This window comes from Mycetomoellerius zeteki, unplaced genomic scaffold, assembly GCF_001594055.1.
Source record: "Mycetomoellerius zeteki isolate Tzet28-1 unplaced genomic scaffold, Tzet1.0 scaffold41, whole genome shotgun sequence".
NCBI lineage: Eukaryota > Metazoa > Arthropoda > Insecta > Hymenoptera > Formicidae > Mycetomoellerius > Mycetomoellerius zeteki.
The window spans coordinates 1154563-1179865 of record NW_017257403.1 but is presented as its reverse complement, the minus strand read 5'-3'; the positions used below and the strand labels follow the sequence as shown (position 1 = coordinate 1179865).

At 36.6% G+C, this 25303-nt stretch overlaps 1 protein-coding gene across 5 annotated transcripts in view; it reads right to left on the bottom strand.

Annotated features, from left to right (window-relative positions):
* The window catches only part of LOC108726308 (serine/threonine-protein phosphatase 2B catalytic subunit 2), a 169057-nt gene that overhangs the window by 36603 nt on the left and 107151 nt on the right, over nucleotides 1-25303 (bottom strand). For all 5 annotated transcript variants that reach the window (XM_018453791.1, XM_018453790.1, XM_018453793.1 and 2 more), the window contains exons 4-5: nucleotides 22927-23038; nucleotides 15328-15473 (exon numbers count right to left, since the gene is read on the bottom strand). In XM_018453791.1, the coding sequence (XP_018309293.1) occupies nucleotides 15328-15473; nucleotides 22927-23038 (258 nt within the window). The remainder of the gene's footprint in view (nucleotides 1-15327; nucleotides 15474-22926; nucleotides 23039-25303) is intronic.

Sequence of the window (25303 nt, the reverse complement as noted above, 5' to 3'; positions counted from 1 at the left end):
CAGTATGTAAACTATTAAAAAAAATGTTATTTCGGCAGCAACAAATTAGCAACAAATTAGCAACAAATTCCTACGTTATTTCTGCGTAGATTGGCTTTGTTGTAGGTATTGTTCCGCTAACTGAATCTTCCTTTAGCGAAACATCGTTTTTTTAAATAAACCGACAGAGCAACAAATTTTTTTCTTTGGCAACTTTTTAGCAACAAATGAGCAACAAATAAAAATGTTAGTTAGAATCGATTCCGCTCATTTTGTTCCGCTAACTTATAAGACGTCAATTACATTAAGTGGTTACTCCCTCGACCATATCATTCAATAACAATAGCATTCGAGGGTTAAATTCTGTTTATCTGTAATGGCATTCCGCTGGAGTTTTTCGTATGTAAAGTACGAAGCTTCAGTTTTATTTTTCATAAAATGATATAGATTCCGTTTGTTTCGTAATATCATTGCGATTCGACGTACCGGCAAGCTTATGTGTTTTATTAAAAATTTTTTTTCAACTTCCACGTGCGTACTTCCATTCGCATAAAATAATTCCGTATGGACTGCAATTCCGTTATTCCTGCAAACGACATAGGAATAATCTAAAACGAACCGATTAAAGCCAGTTTCGGGCGGTGCATTCATTCATCAAATATTTAATGGAGATAATGTTAAATGTTTCCTGTTAATGGAGCGTACAGTGTAAAACATTTAATCGTAATCGAGCTTAAATGATAAAAATAAAATTAATGTTACTCTTAAATTCATCGTAAATATATATGATACATAAAAAATTAATTTTTGATTTGGCTACGTTATTAATTAACTCACCATTTGTAATTTGAGTCTTTGTTGACACAAGCAAAATTTCACTCTCGAATTTCTTGTAAATAAAGGGGAACAGAGAGAGTTTTCTCTCCTAAAATATCTTGTAAATATCTTATAATACACTGAGAGAAAAATGTATTAAATTCTAATAAATATTTGTTTGAATAATACTAGCTGAATATTTACTAAATATAAACATATAATAATATATTTACTTGGTACAAAAATAATTAATTTAAGTACCATTTTTTTATTTCGTGAATGTTTACTGTAAATAAATGTTAAATTAAATTGGTATTATTCAAATAAATGTTTGTCAAAATTAAGTAATTTTTTCTCAATGTAGAGATGTTGAAAAGTAATCCTCAACCTCCCACATTTTTTGAAAGTCTAGAATAGTAAAAAAAACTTGGAGAATGAAAATACGATTGCAGGCGGCGAGTTAATAACACAAAAATAGAAAATTAAAAGCGATATTGGGAATATATATCAATCGATTTTCCATTTCCTGAAAAAAGCGAGAAACGGCTATCGGAAAGAATTATCTTACAGGATCTATAGCTTCAAAAAATTGATAAAATTTAATGGAACCTTCGAATTACTTCTTCTAAACGTAAGTCCCCTCGGTACTATCGACGCCGGATTCATCTTCCACGATTAGCCGAATCGAAGTTGTACGACGTGATCTTGATGCTGGCTACGAATTTCCGCGTAACAGGTAGCGTAATTAGTCGAATGGGTTCGCATTAGTTCGCGACCCGTTTCCGCGTGAACACGTACAACACACGCGGGTGTATTGGGCGCTTATTACGATATAATGAGCAGTTAGTGCACGATAATGACAGCAGATGCATTAAGTGAAGCGAGCGTGCCTTATGTCTCCTATCATGTTTGCAGTGTCTATTATAATGATACGTAATAGTGTTTCATTGCTCTCGTGCAGCCTTGTCGTCTTTCATATTATTATACATCGACCTTAAATTTCGTAACTATATAAAAGGTAAATGTATCTTGAAATGCTACGTTAGCGAGATCTGATTGCAGCGCGTCTCTAAATTGAATTTGAGACGCTCCATTATATTCATATAATATGGAATCGGATTTTCAACGGTATCTTTCGAACCTGTCGCTGTAACGAAACACGGAATTTTCTGACTGTTTATATATAAGTCTTATATATAAGTCATTTATATATAAGGCAATCATTTGTCGCAATTACTCAATTTTTTTTTTCATATACTGTCAGCAAACGGCGAATCGTTATTCTTTATTCTGTTGAAATGTGGAACATTCCGTTGATCATGCCAGTTCGTCGTTTGAAGGAAACATTAATTGAAAATACGAGGCTCCCGGGCCAAATTGCGGTCGCCGCAATGGCGCACTCGTGGAGGAGAACGGGAGAGGAATGGAAGCGGCGAGGGAGAGAAACAACGTGAGAGAGAGAGAGAGAGAGAGAGAGAGAGAAGAGATGAGTGGAGGAGTGTGGATTCAGGGATGAAAAAGGCGTCGTTCCGCAGCACGAAACAAACGTAATTTAACGTGACGCCCGACTCATTTCCTTAATGGAATGTTTCCTTTGCCCCTGAGAGATATTATGCATCGTCTGTGGATTACGGGCGAAAAATCGCTCCTCGCCTTTCTCATCCCCCTCCCGTCCCTCGTTTTTCGTCCCTCCCCCCATTGTTCAGAGAAACGCTCTCTGTAAATGCGCCGGATCGTGTGATTCTCTCTAGCGCCGCGATGCCGCCGCGATGCTCGCGCCGATGCCGATCGATACCTCGGACAGCCTCGCTTTGTGTCGTATATCACACAGAGTGTATCTCAACGATATCCTTTACGCGGTTTCCACGTGGAGATCCCTTTCAATCGTGCGGCCCCTTCCACCCACGCTCTTCTCCCCCCCTTCTCTCTCTCTTTTTCTCTCCTTTCTCTCTTTTCTCTCTCTCGCTATGACGCGTGTTTAATCGTGTTTGCCCCTTTATCCGCACTACCCGCGTAATCTGCGATTTATAATAATCTCTGAAAAAACATGTCGCAAAGATCAAAGATAAACGCGTCCAGCGAGAGTTCGTCTCATTTTGCTGGCTATTGCCGGTTCAGAGAGAAAGAGAGCACGTATGAAATACGGGTAGCAGACGGGAGCTCGAATGTATGGAAGCTCGAATGTAAAAGCTGCAAAAAACGGCCTGCGGCTTTTGCCTCTGTATAGAAGTTCTGTCCGAAGTCGTTAATTCCACTATTAACTGTATTTCTTATCGTCAAAAGATATTTTTCAGTAAATATTCGCAGTTTATCTGTTCTCGGAAGAGGAATTAGACGAAACCGTAGACAAATCGTTTTTAATCGGACTTAAATCTCCAGATTAAAAGCATCTTAAAATAAAGTACTTCTGCCTTTGTACCTTATAAAAATTCTGTTCGAAGCCGTTAATTCTACTGCTAATGCATTTCTTCTTTATGAAAGATACTTTTCGGTAAATAGTCGCAGTTTATTTTTTTTCTTGGAAGAAGAATTAGATAAAATCGTAGACAAATCGTTTTTAATCATCTCATCACTCAAATCTCCAGATTAAATACATTTTAAAATAAAAGCGATACGCTAAAGCTGTTGTAACGACACAAGTTCTGCTTTGAATGTATTCTAATTAGCTAAAATGTTATAATCTGCGTCTCCCTTCCGAAGAAAACAGATTTTCCCCTCATGAAAGATCGGGAATATTCATTTCGAGAACGATCCAGGGCGCGGCTACGCTAAGAAACATAAACTCCACCCTGTGATTTTTCATCCAGCATACGCGATGATCGCTGAATTAGGGTTATACAATAAAAGGAATGAGGAACAAGGAATAATAGATTTCAATCTACCAGAAACTGAACAGGGTTGTCTGTCATAAATTCCTCATCTCAAAAATTTCGTAACTTTTTCCTAATTTTCAGACAAAATTTCATTATCTTCCCTGGCTTTTAATAATATTTCAAAATCGTTTGCATTTTCAAAGATGTCTACTCCCTGTTGTCCAAACTTTGTAATCTAGAAATACTACACTGGATCACCGCGATGCGATTACGCGTAATTGTATACGCGTATATCTTGTCAAGTCTCTCTTAGAGCGATAGCCGGAGTACTTTGGGCATAATCGCCGTATCTCAGGAGCTCCGAAAGTTTCCCCGAGTTTAGCTCGTTAGTTACATACGCGGGAATATTCTGGCGTTGATGACAGAAGACGCGCTCGTCATTGAGAATTTTAAGTGAATTGCGCCGCCGAATAAAAACTCTCGCGGTAAAGAAACGAACAATTGTCGCCATTGTGCGAAGTTTCGGCGCACAAAGGTGGGGTCACGAGGAATAAAAAAAAAAGAAAAAAGGAATAAAGAGATGGGAAGGGGGAACAGAAAAAGAGCGAATAATGCATTAATGCGGTCCATTCAGGAGGCCGAACTGCGAACAGGGTTAATGAAGTTGGCACGCGCAGTTGTTATACTAATTAACGGAAATAATTAGCGATCACGATCCCCGCGGGTTCAACGTTTTCTGATAAAGCCCTCGCTTTTCTCTCGCGGAACAATTGCGTGGGCGTTCGCGAATGAGAAAACCGCTCGATCGCCGTTTAAGGGTAAAATGAATTTGTGTTAAAGCGTGAACGTCGGTCTATTCTGTCGTTTATTTCGCACGCCCGCCGCGCGTGCAATTCATCTGCTTCAATTGACAGCCGACAAGGCATTGCGAGCTAAAACGTTTTGCGCGTAATTTCGCCACAAAAACACGTAACGATGGTCCATTTAATCGATAGTAAATCAAAACTTTACTCCAATAAAATAAAGGGTTTGAAAAATGTTCGAGAATATTTTAAGGAACGTTTTCGCCGACTGAGTTTTGTCACTCAGCGCGAAGTGTCGTCCGCAAGTTCCACGTTTGCGATTTATAATTCACAGCTGCGACATAAAACGACGAAAGTGGAGATAACCAGGTGACACGACTTGCGCGATGGCAGACACGACAGTAAATACCTTAATGATGCATAATTAAAGCGGCAAGTTCGCCAACAAGTCCGATCCCGGACGCGATCGCCTTACAGTGGATTATATAAAACTTCGCCCGTCCAGACGTTGATCCCACCACTGCGAGATGGATCCAGCTCCGCCAGCCAAACACCGAGGGCTTAGCGGCTTCGGTTTTTGCGACCGTCATGGCGTGTAGATACGACGGGAAAGGAATTACGAGAAGCCGCCCGTGTTGTTCCGCGACGTCATTTGGTATTCATATACCGATGCTCGCAAAACATGTCTTTATACGTCGAGACACAGGGAATAATGTATAATGGAGGAGAGTGAGAGGGAGGGAAAGTATCTATTGCATACTGCATGGTGCTCCGTATCTCTTTATGCGTCGGGAGTGACCAAGTAATAAGATCTTATAAATTAACATGCTCCATAATACGGATCATATAATGCGGAAAATAAACGAGCAAATAAAGAGTCGATAAAAAAGAATCATATTCATTATATTATGCTGTTTATACGAAGGGGACTACGTTCAACAGAGAAAGCAGCTTTGCAACTACTGTAAAATTCTTCAATATGATTGGTCTATACATTTAGATTCATAAGGAACCAAAGGCAAAGACTATAATCGTATTAAAGAATTTTACAACAGTTACAAAGCTGCTTTTTCTGTTGAACGCAGCCATTAATATCGGAATTGTCACAAATTCCTCATGCTAAAATTCCATAACTTCTTTCTTATTTCCTTTCACGATTTTTCCAAACTTTCAATAATATTTTGAAATTTTATGTATTTTTTCCTGACCTCTAAATCTGAATCAGTGGATAATCACTGATATCAGTGCCAAGTATGCCACTGATAATCAGTGAATAAAATATGAGATCCCTAACCTAGCTGATCTTTATTATGTGATCTAACTAACCTTGTTTTAGTGCATAAATTCAATAAATATGATATTGAAAGATTGAAATTAATATGCAAATATCAATATTTTAGTTACTCTCTAAATCTGAATCAGTGGATAATCACTGATATCAGTGCCGCTGGTAATCAGTGAATTAAATGAGATTCCTAACCTAGCTAATCTTTATTATGTGAGCTAACTAACCTTGTTTTAGTGGTTAAATTCAAAGAATATGGTATTGGAAGATTGAAATTAACGTGCAAATATCAGTATTTTTGTCATATAATGCTCGAATATTCTCTTTTTTAATTGAACTTCACTAATTATCAGTGCCAAGTATGCCACTGGATAATTAGTGACTATCACATTTAATTCACTGATTACCAGTGGCATACTTGGCACTGATATCAGTGACTATCTACTGATTCAGATTTAGAGAGTAAATAGATGTGATATACGTATGTATAATAAACTTCTTTAAAGTCAAGAATTTTAATTTTTTAGAGAATTTTGCAAAATTTCCGACTTTTCCCTGACTTCCCTGATGATTATTTACAATTTCTCTGACAATTTCCTGACTTCCAATTTTGTGGCATCCTGAATATGCATCCTCTGAGCCTGACAATGAAACATTACACAATCAAAAAAATGAAAAATATATCCTGAAACGATGAACGCGAGAAGCTTCAAACTCTTAAAAATTCTCGTACCATGGAAACAAAAACACGAAAGCTGTCCGCAAGCATTTGTCCTTGCAATTACCGAGTTCCGAACGTTTTCCGATTTCGGAAAACCAGAGGAGTTGGCGAAAGCGTTCGACTAATCGCGTAAATGTTGGATCGAGCGAAGATTTCTTCGGTTTCACTTCGATTTTCTTCCTCACCCTCGCCTTCCCTTCTTCGCTGTATCTACAGCCTCGTTTTCCGCGATTGTTCACGTCGGAAAAGAAGCCGGGCGGTCATGAAACGAGGACGGGCAAGAAGTGGGTTAACTATCGCGCGATCTCCCCCGAGAAATAGCTCGTAATCAGGAAAGAGTAGACACGGACGAGAATTCTCTCTACTTACTTTTCTACCGTTTTTGTTTTTCAAGATGCTTTGAAATTATTTTAGGACTCTACGCTATTAATCTACAGAAAGTAGGTATAAGTAAAAATCAGGCAATGTGTCTTATTTAGGCGAAACTCCCTCAGATAATTTTTCGACGTCGAAGGATATTGTGTATTTACGTTATACTTTGGTGCAGAAAGGACAATTTTACCAAAATATCTAGAAAGTTAATAATTTTGTTGGACTATTAAAATAATTACGTAGGAAACTCAAGAATGATAAGCAATATTTCTTTATATGTATAAAGTTCAGTGAATACAAAACGTTTTTAATATATGCTTGTTTGCACTTTTTAAATTCTTTGGAATGGAACTCATTTTAAAGAGTAAAACAACTAAACTTTGAAAATTGAGTCTTGAAAAAGAATGGCTCAATTTTCAATCTTTAAGAGTAAGATTTCATTCAATGAAATTCACTCTAAAAGTTTTCAAGTTTTATATAAATAAATCACATTTTTAATATCTTGGCTCATTTTTCTGACCAATTTATATTATTAATGATGAGCGACGTTGCAAAAAATGATTGCATTCTAGCAACCAGTTTAAGAATCCTATATATTATTTTGATAGTCCAACAAAATTATTTTCATATCTACCTAGCTAAAATTTTAGATGCTTCGGCAAAATCGTTCTTTCCGTATACTACTAACGAAATAGGATTCCTAAAATCTTACATCATTGGACACACGTACTCCCGAGTGTAAAAGATGTCACTTTTTTCCCTGGGTTTCTGAGGATTCAGAAAATGTCCGCAGAGCTGGAAACGATCATTAGAGAATTGCCGACGCTCGTTGCAAGATGGCTTTTTCTTTCTTTCCACTCTTTCGCGCAGTTTTTTTCCCCAAGTAGAAATGAACGTGGCTGAGGGTTAAGGCCCTGCGCACAATAAAAGAAGTAAAGAATTAGGAATAAAGAATAAACGATTTTTCAACCTATCAAAAACCGTGTATTCCGATGTATCCGATTTCTGATAGATTAAAATCGTTTATTCTTTATTCCTAATTCTTTATTCCTTCTATTGTACGCAGGGCCTAAACCTCAAGAGATTATTAATTGCTAGATATACTACCCTACGTTCGATCATGGCGGCTTTTTACGGAAGCGTGTCACGAGGCTCATTTACGTCGCGATCGGTGCAGTAAGCAGAAACATGAATACTTTCTGTCGCGGAAGTAAACAACTACCCATATCAGTTTTTAAATATTTATGAAACGTAGTTTGTAGAACGATTTGTATCTCACGACCTACGTATTGCACGTACTATATGTATGCGTGAGTAGCTTCATGTTTATCTACTGGCATCCGTACGACAAATAGCAGAAAATTATGCAGTTCCGAATGTCTATAAACATAATTTACAATTTTATAATCCAACAACAACAATATGGAAGAAAACTCTCTGTGGACTTGGATACGTGATACCAGAAAAAATTGTAAAACAAAGCACAGAGAGAAAAGTGTTTTAGTATTTGTGATTATAATTACGTGTTATCATAATTATGGTTATTATTGTTATAATTTTAGTAATAATAATTATATGTGTAGTTCTATCGATAAATATATCTACATATATAGTTGGCACCGAAAATGGCCTATAAACTGTAGTAATTACGACCATTTTTGGCAATAATAACCATAATTTGTAGTCAATTTTGGTGCCAACTATATATGTAGATTTCTTGATAAATCGAACTATAGTTTATTACTAATTTATGGTTATTATTATTAATATTACCGTAATGATAACCATCATAATTAACATGCAATTGTAGTCACAAATACAAAAATCTTCCTCTCAGTATACTTCTAAATTTTATGAAAATTTGTCTAAGGATATACGTTAAAATGGAATGATTGTGATTGCTATTGTTAGCATAATGCTACAAAGAAAAGATGCTTCGTTATGATTCTAAAAAAGCATTGTAAGTAAGCATAGGTTATCAGATACCACACGAGTATCTTATCTTTTATGACGCTCAAACCAAAGAAATAAAACCAGATACCTTTTAAATGAATTTTGTATAAACTATACAAACTTATTATGCTGTCTTTCTTCAATTAAAAAGTTAGATTCCTGGAAAATTTGCATTTTCTAATTATTTTATTGTTTTTTATTTATTTTATCAATATTTTAATTGTCATATTAAGAAAGTCAGTAATCATTTTTAAGGTGGCAGTTAATATCACGAGATTTTCATTATCATTGTATTATACAATAAATCCTTTTGAAGTTTTTCATTTACAATATTTTTTTCGATATAATATTATTCTCATATTAGGAACCAACTCTTGAAATAAATAAAATTAATATTTTGATTTTTAAAAAAAAGTAACCTTCCTATTCGGCAGTAAAAAGCATTTTAGCGCTACATTTATTAAAATAATAGTCCAACGGGGAAAATACGAGTTATCTTTGTTATCTTTTCTTCTTACACGACATTCGAAGAAATCTCTCCACATTAAAACTCTTTACCCTACGATACGTAACTATACTTATGGTACTTATACGTATACTAATTTAAATAGTGTTTCAGATTGAAGATTGAAGTGGAAACTTTGCGATATGATTTTCCTAATTTTTCCCCTTTTCTGTGAAGAAAAACGCCACGAAGAAAACGGCGGTGCCAAGTCGATGCATTTTCAAGATTTTGCCCCGACATTCTTCGTACCTCTCTGCCGACCTTTTTGTTCCCGCGCTGTTTGTTATTATTGCACTTGTTAAAAGCGGGTCCCCGCCGTGACACGCATACACGTGCATACACGCGCATGCGAGGCGTGCAAGGCGATTAACTTAATAGCGGCGCGATAGCACGAGCTCGCCCGCTATTTAAAGCGGCCCCCGGAACACGATCACATAAATCGCAAGTTTTCAGCCGATAAAATGCACGCGCCGCCCTGCACGATCCTATCCTTTCTCTCCTCTTCCCTCTTCCCTCCTTCCATAAATTAAACGGAGCTAATGCGCCACGACCGATACGAAATTGGACGGCTTTAATGCAGATCTACGGCCCTCGCGCGATTCCGAGATTAATGCCAATCGTTTCATGATGTTCATTTCAGCGGAGCCTTTAAATCGTTAACGATTAACCTTTCGTACTCCGATTTGTCCTGAAAAGAACGTATAACGTGCAAAAAATCCTCTCGCAAAAACAGATTTTTAAACTTTTAAATGGATAGGTGTGATGACCGTAGCATGCCACAAGGAAAGGTCGGTTTTACTGAAGATCATCAAAATAATTATGTACACTATAAAAAATTTCTGCTCGAAAATGAACAAATCAAAAGATTCTGATATCAATCTGATATCTCATATCAATCAGAATTCTGGTTATGTTAACTAATTTAATAGATTCAACCAGAAAATTCTAATTCACTCATTTTCAACCAGAATTCCAATTAATGCAACTAGATGCTTTTTCCAGTGTAACGAACGTTCGATCTGATTGCTAGAATGTCAAAACTTTTTGCAGCACATTTTCGTCATCCTATATAATTATTTTGATGGTCCAATAAAATTATTTTCAGCTTAGTATTTAGCTAACTTTAGATACTTCAGTAAAATCCTTCTTTCGTGCACAAGCATACTTTTCTTTAAAAAATATTGTTTTGGAAAAGGGAAATAAAAAGTATTGCTCAGAAGTTTTAGTAAGTTCATTATTTTTATATTCCTCTATGGTCTATCTCATAAGGGTATAACTAATGTGTAAGTTTAACTGACTATACATTGTTAGATTCCAAAGAAGTAATGGTAACCCAATTCCGTGAGTTGAATAATTTTGTTATTCTTAACTTCCATGAATTCAAAATGTGGTTCAATTCATTTCTGTAGTTAGTTTCAAAGTAAACATCGTATTCACGTATGCATTTAATGAATAATAAATTAAATTTGAATCAAATTTAATATATTTTCTTGAATTAAATTGTTTAATTCTATTGAGTTTACTTGTTATTACATATTACGTGCTAGGTGATTATATTTATAATTATTAACTCTTTGTTTTAGTCAAAATTAATAATACATTGGTAGAAATAGCGGCTGTTTATAAAAAATGATTAGAAAAATAATTAAAAAAAAATTGAAATAATAAAAATTTGACAAGAATAAAATTAAAATTCTTTTTAGGTGTTCTAAGCTCTATCAGCTGTGTGTGTTTAGTTAGCTGTCTACCTACTTAAAGGTTAAATGAAATACTGTTGACAAGGCCACACACGTTTCGTGATCTTGTAGAATTTTAACAACTCACAATGTTTATGCAAACATACGTCACGATTTAACGTCTTCGAAACTAAATGCGTGCTACTCTAAAAATACTCTCATGATTTATTTACTTCTCGAGGAAGGTTAACGGACGAATATCTTGATATCCTCACACATACATTGCAATGTGAGTTTCTCGAGGCATGAGCTTTTCGAACCTCTCTCGCCCATGGGGTGACGTTTCATGCGTGCGAGTCGCGATGAAAGATTCAGAACGATTATCCGGATAGCAAGAAGCGTAAAGGCGGTTAAAGTGCTGCCGAGAAATATTTCCAAGGTACAGGGCGCGTACGGTCACGTTTTACGGGCTCTTACTCGCAAAGGACTCACGATATCGTCCAACCGGGAGTGTCGATTTCCATATCAAACGTCCTGAAACGCCAGCGATAAAACCGCTCGGAAATAAAACGCGACACTCGAAATTCTGCCCGGTGACGGGCAGAAATCGTGAAACCGCGATTAGAACTTATATACCGATAATAAATTCTCGGGAAAACTTTGCTGGATAGCGACAAGCGATATTTATTATCATCTTTCGAAATGCTCTCGATCGTTAAACATTAGCGATTGAACGATAATAATTTCATGATTCATTTTGAAGTTTACCGTGAAAGAAACTGAATTATCCTAAATGAAACGCTGCATTGAAAGAGCAATTTCACTGAAGAATCTAAAAATTTGGCTAAATACCGATCAATAATTTTGTTGAACATTCAAAATTTCAATTTTTCAGGAATCTTAGCAATACTGCAAAATGTTTTGATATTCTAGCAATCAATTGTCGTCCTACCTAATTGTTTTGATGTCCAACAAAATATTTTTCAGATCTATATCTAGCTAAACTTTAGATTCTTCAACAAAATTGCTCTTTCAGTGTGGAGGACAGATCTTTCCTTACGCAATTTCGCAATCGGTTCACATCCACGCAATATTCCACATTATATTTCGCTCTCAATTCCGTCGAGCAACGAATCAGCGTTTTCTACCGAGAATTTTTATTCCGAACATGTCACGTTCCAAATTACCAGAGTAGTCGGAGAAATTAATCCACGTCGCTTTACAGCGTCGCATCATTGTAATAGCACGTCGTTTCCCTTAATTATGCCGGAGATGCCGAGAATCGCAGGATCCGTCGATCGTTAAACGAGATCGCTGCGTTCTCTCATCCGTATCTCCCCCCCCCCCGTTTCGTTCTCTTTCATTCAAATTCGACCACTATCTCTCGGACGTGTATCTTTACGAGGATAGTATTGCGAATATAAAAGCGGGACGTCCCGAAACGAGATGAGATCTCAGGCAGCTGCGCGTCGAGAAAATTCAACGGGATGCTGCCCGACGAACGAGGGAGATCCACGGGCTTCGATAATATGAAAATAGCGCGAATTTTTACGAGCGCGGAGAAATACGAAACCGCTCCATCGCGCTTCCCGTCGTCTCTCAGGCGTGTCGGGCGTGAAGCCGGGATGTCGATAGCCGGGAAATACGAGGTGTCACTCGGAAATTTCGATTGCTAACGTGAAACGCGATACCGCGGGAACGTGGAAAAGACGCGAGAAAGCTATCGGAACGGACGAAACGCGCGTTAAGTTGGATAAATCTTGGGGTCCGATACGAGAGTTCAAGAAATTCCAAAAGAGGCGAATCTATTTCTTCTTCTTTGACGCGACGACAAGCACATGGAAAAGATTTTGGAATATCTATTGTGTAATAATATTCTGAAATATCTAAGAATTTAGTTAAGATATAGATCTGAAAATAATTTTGTTAAATCATCAAAATAATTATACAGGGTGGCCATAGGATCGTGTCTCAACTAAATGATTATTTCGCAACAAGTGGAACCGAACAAAACAAATGAAACGTCATTTTGTAGAGGAAATTTGTCAATTTCATTTGAGCCGTTATACAAGCTAATTTATGAGTATTAGCATGAATACACAAAATGACGTTTCATTTGTTTTGTTCAGCCTACTTGTTGTGAAGTAATAAGTTTAGTTTAGATACAATCCTAATGATCACCCTGTATATTCAAACATGGTGAGCATCCTATAAAAAGTTTTGACATTCATAATAATTATGTTGGAAACTAATATAAAATTTTTTTGAAGTAGCTTGTAATTTTTTAATTTCCATAATTTTAATAATGTTGGAAACTAATAAAATGACGAACAATGGTTTAAAAAATTTTTATATTCCAACAACTAGTTTGAGTTTCCAACAAAATTATGCTGATGACCCAACAAAATTATTATCAGATTTGTATTCAGTAAAATTTTAGATGTTTCAGTAAAATCGTTTTTTTCGTATAATTACAACGATAAGGCATTATAACAAAAAGGGAGCGTCTCGAAAGCGTAAGAGAATAATTAGAACCGCCTTCGCCTCGAAACGCGTCCAGACGATCGCGCGCGTTTACACCTCGGCTATATTTAACGTGTCCTATTCTGCATACGAGCGGATACTCATTTTATCGTTTATCTGCCGAATCGAGAGACGCAGGCAAATACGGTATCGCAGTTAGAACGGCAAGACGAAGAAGCTGTAGCCGGTGGGCGAGCCTAGCCCGCGGACGCGCGTGATCGGGACGCGTGCACCGCACGCACGCCCGTGTGTGCCGCACGCAATGCAGGAAGGTAAAAGGCGTAGGTGGATGGGATCGATAGAGCAGGTGGCAGCACGTCGGTGCTCTCCCTGGTTCGCTTCCGGCGCGGCGGAGTGTCATTGGACTCTCTCAGCCGATCGAACGATTGGCCTCGGCACGATTGTGAGAAATAATAGCAAGGCTAATTCATTCGGAGACGTGGGGCGGGGAGTAACGCAATTAACAACGATCACGACTCATTAAGATGCGACGCCGTCCTAGATGGTTTCTCGTGACTTGACTTCCCGACGAAAGTGCACGAAAAGTTGAATAGTACACGGAAAGAACAATTTTGATGAAGTATCTAAAAATTTAGCTATATGAAAAGAAGGTTTTGCTGAAGTACTTTATGTAAAAATTTAGCTGAATATAGACTTCAAAATAATTTTTTTGGATCAAAATAATTATATAGGACGCTTAAATTGGTTGCTAGAATATCAAAATCGAGATCAAAACTTTTCTAGCATTATCAACACTTATTAATGTAATAATTACTATCTACATAATTATTATTGTGATGATTTAATAAAATTAATTTCAGACATTGAAAGAAAAAATTGGCTGAATATGGCATAGCATCATTTTTAATTGGTTGCGGCAGACAATTTTTTGTTGGCGTTAACTTATCGAAATCCTACACTGACATTGCGAATAGGCTAACGCAATCAAAAATTGGCTGCAACAAAAGATTGGCTGTTGCAGCAAATTAAAAATGCTATGTTGTATTTTATCATCTAATTTGCTACAGCAGCCAATATTTTCTTTCAGTGTAGTTACATTTTTAGATATTTCAGCAAAACCGTTCTTTCTGTGTAGATATACTGAAAAAAGAATCTGGTAATAGCTACTACATGTTGAGTGAAATAATGTCAATCAAACATTTGGTTAATATGAGACTAAAAATAATTTTATTTTTTAAATATTTAATAAGTATTACCAAACGGTTGATTATATTATTGTGTTTGATAAAACTTACCTACTAAAAATATTTAGATATATGTATATACAAAAGAAAAACTAATTATTTTAAATTAAATTAATCGAACATTTGATTGGCATTATTTTACTCAATATTTAATAGTTATTATCAAACTTTTTTTAGTGTTCAAATCTAACAATAATTTTGGACGATCAAAATGTAGAATGCTCAAATATGATGAGCAATGCAAAAGTCTTTCTTTACATTCTAACAATCAGCTTGAGTGTCTTACATAATTATTTTGATAGTCTAAGAAAATTATTTTGTATCTAGCTAAATTATATATCAAACTACAGTTTTAGATATTTTAGCAAAATTATTCTTTCCAAAAAGCAATCTCGAATTTAAATTGAACAATAGTCAAAAGATACTCTTTTCCAAGGTTTCCTGCAAAAATTACCAAGAAAAAGATTCGATCGAAGATACCAGAGACAAAATAAATATCAATGAGAAGCTTCACAAAGACTTCTTTTATCTAGAAGGCACTTATTCTTTATGTCAAATGTTAATTTTGTACCAACAAAACTTGGCGTCACAGATTCATTTATGCACATTTTAATACAGAGTTATTCAACATTGTGACGCGAGGCACGCAACTGGAGCACGTAAAGAATTTACTTACTTTGCGAATGTCTTCTAAATTGTGAATTTCCGGCGATAGACCGCCGTGTACGCAGAGGAACTGTTGGTTCATAAGGGCGGCGAGCGGCAAACAGTCGAAGGCATCCATGCACGCGTCGTACACCCTCTCGGAGTATTTTATTTTACCTGAAAGCAGAAAAGAAAAAAGATATCCAAGATTAAAACGGATTAGTACTTTGTCCACGCGATGAAGGTATTTCGTAATTTCCATCAGAACTTTACAGCGTTTATAATGATCGTACGAGTGTATCGAGGACTACTTTCATGGCTTCTTTATGAAACGAGATGACAACATAGAGATCAGAGTCGTCTAATCCGACGTTCGGCGAAAAGGTCGAGATGGAGGAGGAAATAAAGGCGACGCGAGGGAGTCGTGAGGAAAGATCCTAGCTGACAAGCGAGGCGAAACACGCATAGTCGGCCATGGACCATTCCGCGAACGAGTCGTAAAAAGAATGGCGGACACACTGGGGGCTCTATTTCACGTCGCAGTCCTCGCGGAATAATGGATACTCTCCAGAATACGTCGAGGGAAGCCGCCTGGTCGTCCACGCCTGTTCTGTGTTCTTGAAATTTCGCTGCGCCGTCTCTCCTCCTCGCAGCTTTTCTCTCGTCGTATCCACGAGTGCAACCGACAGCCCGCTCGTCTCGCGCGAGCGATAAACCGCTCCGCTAGATAAGATCCGGAGTGGGTAATTGTTGTCTTATTTCTGGAGCAAAACGGACCAATTCTGTAGGACGGGTGAAACCCATGTTTCCTCTTTCCTCTTTTTCGATTCCAAGTTCTGATTACTTTTATAACTAACTCGTATGACGCTGTTTCACATGAAAATTGTAAAACTTTAACTCTCAGAAGGATTTCGTAAGAAGCTCTCCTCGAGCCATCGCTCTCTGTTTCTGACATGTTCCCTGTTAAATGTGACCTCGGAAATTGACGTAAAGCGAGCTGTATTTACTACATAGAGGGAGGATCGTCGAATCACTGTTCGAGGTGACGCGCGAAAAGGATTTCCTACCAATAAAGCGGAGTAATCTCGACAGGATAAAGATTTGTCGGCGCTGAAGCTAAACGGATCGTCGCTTGAGGTTGCCACTCGAGGACCTTCACGAGATCTCGCAAATGAACGACCGGTTGGTGGACGTAGAAGCCTCTTTGGGGTTACAGATTGAAGTATTGCGAAACGGATGTCTGTAATATCGCGCCAAGGACGGACTCGGCAAAGCTCTCATGTCTCGAGATGATTAAACCAGAGAGAAATAAAGAGAGACACCATTGCGAGATGTCTAAAAAAGACTAATCGACAACGATTAAGCCGACAGATAATTAAGGAAAGATTAATTGTAAATAATGTAGAAATTCGATTGAGGTCGACTGAGAACGATTAAAAACAATCTGAAATAAATTTAAGCTGATTATCGAACGGAACTCTTACGTAACGTCCCACGTAATTATTTTAGGTCTTTTTTATTCCTGCAGCACTAAACTACACATTAGAATTCTCTTTCTCGTTTTTGTCAAATATCGAATATACAAATCTCACTTTATATTCCAAAAATGTATACTAGTTCAGTCTTTTGATGACTCAACAAAACTATTTTTAGATTTGTAGCTCGTCAAATTTTTAGTTACATCAGCAAAACCGTCCTTTCCGTTTAATTAATCCTAATTAGTTCTGCGATAATTATATTCTATCAATTTTGTTATAAAAACAAATGCGTTAAATATAAATCAAATAGTATAACATTTCGTGCGCTCTTGTATCTCGTAACCCATTCGCAAGAAGCACGCAACGACTACTGATCTTCACAAACAATGTTTTATTCTATCCTCGTGACTATTACGCGGAACACACGCTGCGTACCGTGACAAAAATGATGATTCTGGCGAAATTGTTGGCGAATTAATTGCGCGTTCGTCTCCCATATTCGCGGACAAACGATCGTTTTTGGCATCGAGCTCCATTTCGATACGACATGCCGTCGCGATCTTGGCGCGTGGCCACCGCGTCCCGGCTTCTAACACGAAAAACGCGCGAGCGACAAAATCGTTGTTCGGAATAATGTGTTTCTCGAGCTCGAGCTCCGGCATGCGACTTTCCGAAAGCACGATCGTTAAGTTTTCAGCGTCGCGCACTGCGAGATGAAGCCAGATAAGAGCAGCTGCAAGACAGTCGCGAAACAAGCACTGTATTCTCATGTAGATTATAACTGAATATAAAGTATAAAGTATAATAAAATATAATATTTTAATATTAGCGCCCTTCAAAGAGCTAACGTGTATAGTTCAAAATTTGTAACACCGCAGTCACGAGTAAGACTCATTTAATTTATGTTAAATAAAAGACACTACAATTAATTTTAAGGAACCAAGATGACATAACTCATATAAGAGAATAAATATCAAATTTACTTTAATACCAATAATTTAAATTTGCAGATATATCGTGAAAAATAATTGAGTGGGTCCAATAAATCCACCGGTTTAGCAATTTCGGCGGAATATAAATGAGTGGATCCAACAGAGAAAGGAGAGTTTTGCTGAAATATCTAAAAACTTGTTACGTTGATGACAATGCCGAATAAAATTTGGCAACTAGTATGAGCGATCCTACACGGAAAGAATTTTTTCTTAGAATTTACCTTGAAAATATGATAGTCGTGGGACAACATTGTATTTCGAAGAATTTTAATGTAAATCTCTCTCATTCATTAATAAAATTACAATATGGTATAAAATAAGTTTGATCAATTTTACTGAGGTGCATCGTAAAAATCTTTAAAATATCGTATTGTAACACAACTACCATATTTTCAGGATAAATTTTAAAAGAAAATTCTCTCCGTGTCCATAATTATTTTGACGGACCAAACAAAATATTTTCAAATTTGTATCTATACAGTTAAATTTTTAGATCCTCAAAAACCATTTTTCTCTGTAGCTCTATTTATTCTAAGATTTTCATACACGATCGACGCCGCATCGCCGTGTATTACGCTAGTCACGACGTGGAAAAATGATATATTTGAGATATACGAAATATAGTGGCAAGGAGCAACCGCGCATTTATCTTGATAGAACCGGTATATCGAACTTCTCTATACGTCACGGTTAAGCGCGCTACATTTTTCTCGCGTCATTGTTACCCGAATTGGCAGAAAAATGTGCGCGCGGCAAATGTCGGAAAAACGTCGGGGGAAAAAAATGCGGGTAGGATCGCGCGAGCGCGATATATTATCACGACCTACTGCATTTCCCTATAATATTATGCCTGAGTTTACATAAGACGCGATAGGGACAAGCTCTCACATTGTTTTAATTCACAATGCGCGCTGCGGCTACATTAGTTTATATAAAAATAAATGTGCACGATACTCTGATAGTTACATTATAAATCGGAATTATATTATAAAAATTTCTGTTGCATTCGTTTTAAAGAGGAGGAAAAAAAGAAAGAAAAAGAGAGAGAATCGCCGCCGCGCTACCCCTGTTTCTGTGCGAGCGTGCTATCGCGACTTCGTATCGCGAGGAAAAGCTTGAACCGCCTGGAGATAATCGCAATTTTCTCGATCGGCCGGCACGTGAATGCCGGTATAATATATAGCGGTCGGGTAAACTAGGCCGCGTAAATAGGCGGCTGCGAAAAAGAAGAAAACGTGGAGAGATTCGGATATGCGCGAGCGAGGGCGCACCCTCTCGCTAATCCCCGCACGCGGGGCTCCCAAACGTCCGCCAATAAATGCACGGCAAAAGCTCCGTTAAAACGATGATTAAAGCTCCGCGCCGACTGGTAACGTGCACGCGCGCTGGGATTTCCGCGGTTATCGCGGTTATTAAACGCGCGTGGAATCGGGGTCACGGTGCGTGCGCGAACGAGCGAATTTTTGTGTGGGGGTGAACACCCCCTCGTCGAGTGACTCGCACTCCGCTTAATATCGTAGGCGGAAATGGCATTACGCCGGTTCTGAATGTATACGTATATAAGAGGAAATTAGAACTGTTCTTCAAAACGAGGCCCCAGGCACGAGAATGGACCCCGAGCGAAGATGTGAAACATTCGAGTCCGTGTTGTTCCTTCTTGAAGTTTACAAGATAGCTTTTTTACGTTTGCAATAATAATAATAGAGCTGTGAGGGTGGAATATAAAAGACGACGGGAGAGATGTAACATCATGCGAGACCGACGAGATACAATAAGGCAGCATAAAACGTTTAATAATACATAAAACATTTTTAGAGGCAGTTAAGAGCGCTATACGAATTTATATCCAATTTACGTTCGTATAATCAAAGTATCATTAGGGCACCGGGCGGATTTACTTGGGAAATATAAGTAAGTCGTAAATAATATATTATTTCTTACTCTTAAGTTTTAAGAATAAATGAATTGACGTCCTTTCTGAAATAAATTGCTGATAAATTAATCAGACTGTACTGACAGAAATCTGATAATATATCTACCAAATGTATTTTGTTTAGCGTATTGGTGAGATATTTAAATGTTACCTAATATAATAATAGTAATTAACTATTTAGTAATAATTAGAAAAAATAAGTGTTTTCCGATTATCGCACCAAAAATGTGACAACTCTTTTTGATGGAAAAAGTTTGTAAAATACAAGAACAAAAATCAAATCTCCATAGTAATTAATTACGTTTAGACAAAAAAAGTATCTATTGTTATTTTTTTTCACTGGTTTATCTTTGGATAGCGTATAGCAATGTATTATTATCTAAACAAAACAAAAAAATAAACACATTCATCAGATGATAAAAAAATAAACATTTTTAAAAATGCAATATAAAGAAACAAAAATGTATTTTTTTAAATACGCGAAAAATATTTGTAATCTTCGAAAATCACATCGCCTTTTAGTTTTACATTTGTTTGAAATTTAAAAATGATATACTTAATACTGGACCAGTACCCAATTAGCGCAACAGTGAGCGAATAGCAATTGTTAGCAGATGAGACGACAAAAGTATGAATGGAACGCTTATGTTTTACGAATCTCATCAGCACAGAAAAAAAGGTCTTAGTAACTCATATTAGACAACAGTGACTTTTAGTAATTTATCAAAAAAGGTGAGAAACAGTAACTTAAGTGACTGGATGGCAGCGCTGAATTAATATTTAGGAATATAAAATTAGCTTTTGATTGATGTTTAATTGATTACATTAACCGAATATTGAATTCAAATTATTTCATCAAAGCCAAAGCTTTATAGCGTTTTCGACTGCAGTGGATTCAAACCGACCTGGGTTGGATTAATGATGTTACATGCTCTACCAATAGTACGTCATTAATCCAATCCAGATCGGTTCAAATCTACTGCAGTTGAAAACGCTATTAGTAATCATCTAACAACTTGATTATTATTACCAGACATTTTTCAGTACACTAACCGAAGTAGGGACGTTTTAACCTTCGAAAATTATTTAAAATAATTAGCTTCGAAAAATATTGTCCCTTCGGATCTGTCGCCGGAAAGACGCATCCCTCGCGATGCATAGCATAGCTCGGACACTCGCGCAGCAGAAGCAGGCGGCGTCTCGCGGAAAAGTGTATCGATCGCGGAAAATTGTCCGATACTAGGTCAACCTACGAGTATTTGCGAGGCGCCCCCGCTCTCCGTCTCGGTTTCCCCAGTCGCGTCGTTATAACATTTACGATGTGACAGGACGGGAACGAGTCGTAATATGCGGCGCGATTTCCTCCATATGATGATGCAGGCAAGTACCGGCTCACTGCGGAAAGCGCGCATCGAACGCGGAGAATCGCCGGAGATGCGTTCTGATCAAGGGCGATCGTTCGATTTTTTCGCACGTCGAGCTTTCATTTGCCGGCATGTACAAACGTGCATTATATGAACGAGAGGATGCGAGATGAGCAGCTGCGTCCGACGTTAAACACGCCGCAAATCTGGATCTCTTCTGGTATCTGTGCGTATAAATTGCACTAGGGCAGAGCCCACGTAATGTACCGTAAACTCACGCGATTAATGTAATCCCGAAGCTCGTTGGTTGCGAACAAGCTCGAACTTAGGCGAAACAACAAGAGAACGAGAATCGCGAGTGTTCCCTAAATGCTTCGGCCGTTCGGCGAATGTAACGTGCTGCGATGTCCGGCGGTTTACGATCTCGTAACTTATCCGTGTACGTGAGGTACACGTGATCGAAGGACTATGGGGACACACGCAGGTCACAAGGTCGATATTGCACACGCAATACGAGTTATCGCTACGATCGAGTCTCGTTATTGCAGCTTTTTACTGCAACATGGCACAGCATAAGTATATATGTATATATAACACATATCTTTTTTATTAATTCCAGAGAATTTTCATAACATAATTTTCTACTTTTATTTTATCTAAACGGGACAATTCTTTAGTATGTAGAACGAAAAAAATAAGTATATGAATATATAAATTGTAATAAAACTGTGAAATATGAATCGTTTAAAATTATATTATCATGCGATGGTATAATATTTATACACTCAACACGATGCGATGCCATGAAAACAAATATAAAGATAATATAAATTAGCTCCATTACGAATTCTGTTAATTAGGTTAAATATATTCCCAATATTATGCTTACATAATATTCTACAAAACAATATGTTTATTTCTGCATTTAAAATTAGATTCCAATATTTATGCATGAGGATAGTTTATTTAGGTAATTAATAAATAATACGATATTAATATTTTTTGTATAAAAAAATCGATATTACACAAGTTTACAGCAAAATAATACTTTTTGAGAACTAAAGAAATTATTTTTTATAGATTTTTCTTAGAAAGACTATGTATTTAAATTATTCATAACATGACAGCACTAAAAAGTAAGATGTTGAAATAAAAAAATGCAATACATTCGTGACTTCTGATCAAAATTTCAAGATACGATTTGACTTGCGTTTTTACCCTTCAAATAAATCTGTAAGAAACACTATCTGGTTCAAAGTAATTAAAAAAAATATTTTTTGTAAACTAGTTATCTTTATAATTAACATCATATTTCCTTCTCGTCGTAAATATATGTTCATTTATTCTAGGAAATTTGCATAAATTAACGCTTACAATTTTTATTCAGCTTTCGATTCTTTCTCGAAAGCTACGTTTTGTTACTTAGACCATAATTACGACACACGCGTGTATGTCAGGCGCTGAAGCTCGCGATGTAGGTAGGTAGATGAGCTGCATAAATTTCGCCGCCGCGCAGAGCTAATTCACCTTACGAGGCAACACCCCGTCGTAACTAACGTGGCGGAAGACTTAATCTGAGTCGCAAATTATTAAACAGGAAATAATTTCTTATTACGACGCGAAACAAAAGCGAAAAAAGCGTGCAACACAGAGCGATATAAAAGATTCAACGATGCGGGGAAATGAATATTTCGAGATCGGGGAGAGAAAGAATGGACGGGCTTTCTTCCTTGCAAATTTTTTAAGGAATAAGAAAAAGACTTGCAGTCTCCGTAGATTGTAAAACTGCTCGTTTATGATATATTTTTTAAAATTATAAATATGAATACAAGAGAAAAGATTACTTTCTCTCGAAGGGGGTTTATTCCTGCTTAAATGTGAAGTATTCCGTAAGATGACGGCACTCGTGGTTACCTCTGAGGAGGAACAGTGTGGTTGGATGGCACAATTTCAGCGCCCACAGGTACAATACGCACTGAAACAAAAACGAAGACATAGACGTTAGCTAAAGGTAATTCACCGTATAATAACGCTGATACCATTTCGTAACCTTTAGATATAAACTATATAAATATATATATTTCGAAATAAATATTTTTAAAACGTGCTTATGTAAATACGAGTATATAATGTCAGAATTGTCTAATATCAGGAAATTGTCTTTTATATACATTGTATGTAAAAAGGTATCAAAAGAGCAATGGTAATTCAATCCCTTGAGTTAAAAATAACATTTGGTTATTTTCAACTTTTACATGCCTGTCAAAATATATAATTAATCCATTTCTGTGGTTAGTTTCAAAGTAAACAACATCTATATTAACGTGTGTTCTTAATAAATAATAAATTTTTAAGTCAAATTTAATTTTCTTAAGTTAAATTATTTAATTCCGTTGTTTTACTTAAATTAATGACGTATTGAGTAGGAGCAGTGACAGCTTATAACACTCTAAAATCTTTGGAGTGAAATCTAACTCTAAAGAGTGAAATCTCACTCTTAAAAATTGACAATTGAGCCACTTTTTTTCAATGCTGGTTCAATTGTCATTCTTTAGCATTAAATTTCACTTCAAAGATTTTAAAGTGAGAAATGATTAAAAATAGTTCCAAATTAGGATAAATTAAAAATAAAACCAAATTAGGTATAATTAGACGTTATGAATTTAACAATGTATTCTGTTAGAAAAAAAATGATGGTAACCCAATCTCTCGAGTTAAATAACATTTTGTTATTTTTAACTTCTATGTGCGTCAAAATATAATTTAATTTTTGCATTTTTGTAATTTTAATGTAAATAACGTATGCACTTAATAAATAATAAATTAAATTTAAATTAAATTTAATATATATTCTTGAGTTAAATTATTTAATTAATTGTTTTAGTTTTTAATTAACTATATATTGATTAGACAACAGCGACCTATAGAAAAGATTAAAAATAATTCAAAATGAATATAATTCAACATCATGAAATTAATAGTGTAGTTATAAAAGAAATTAAATTGTCAATAAATTATTAATAAACGATCTATTAATAGACTGAATCATAACGGAATTTTCGATAAACGATCAGTAATGCCAAAGAGTCTATTATAATGTCAGCTTAAATGATAAAAAATGTTTTACAAGGAGAAATGGAACAACCATCAGACATAAATATTCAAATTAGCTTGCGATTATGATGCGTCGACAATATCGCGATCCTCCTATTAAATCGAAACAATTCGTCTCCATCGAGCGGCTCCAATCGTTCGATGGCATTCCTCCGCTTTAATTGCAGAACTTCCATGTCGACATGAATTCGAGCGACGCGTTGCCGACAGATTGCATTGCAGAATGCATTCGGACCTCGATAGATTCTCTCCGTAATTTAACGTGCTATTAATCGGTACATCGATCGAAGAGAGATGAGGACTAAACTCGCAACTGCTTTCCTACTCTCTTCCCTCCTTTCTCTCTCTTTCGTTATTTGTATATTGCTTTTGCGCTTTTCCTTTATTTTTGTGTTCTTAGAGGACTTGTCCTGGAATGATAATAAACGCTCTCTTTCTTCCTCCCTCCCTCCTCCTTCTCTCTGTCCTCTTTTCTCAATGACAATGATGCCATTAATAATCCTAAACGCATAGTGCTTAAAAGTGAATATTTTGGCAACGGAGACCTTACCAGCGGTTCTCTCATCTCGCAAAAATGAATCGGGTGGCGAAAGCCATGACTTGCATTTGGCTTGCGTTTCGTGCACGCGATAAAAACATATTGCGTAGTTGCATAAGGTTGTATGCGTATTGTATACAGGGTGAAAATTATTTAATAAACGCGAGAATTGTTCGCCGAAATTCGAGAGAAAATAATAACGATGTGAATAAATCATACAGAATTTTAAACCCTATGGGAAAAATATAATATGTTATCGACTGTGTGTTATAAAATAATAAAAGTATAAAAGGTATGGATAAAATATTGAGTAGTTTGCCTCAATCGTGAAATAAAAGTTCGAATTTTGAACTTTTCTTCGATGGGGAGCGATCGGAATCGTCAGAATTCGGTTGTTATTCGGAGCGAAGTGCGTTACGCGCGAATGCATCACTAATTAATATTATTCGTTGTAACACACAGACTACTGACCCGCATTAAATTGGCAATAGCCGTTGCTAACGAACGGCGGATTTCGCACGAATTTTGTGTCCGCGATAATTAGCTCGCTCGCTCGAATGTGGCGGCCGTAATGACGACTCCATTAAC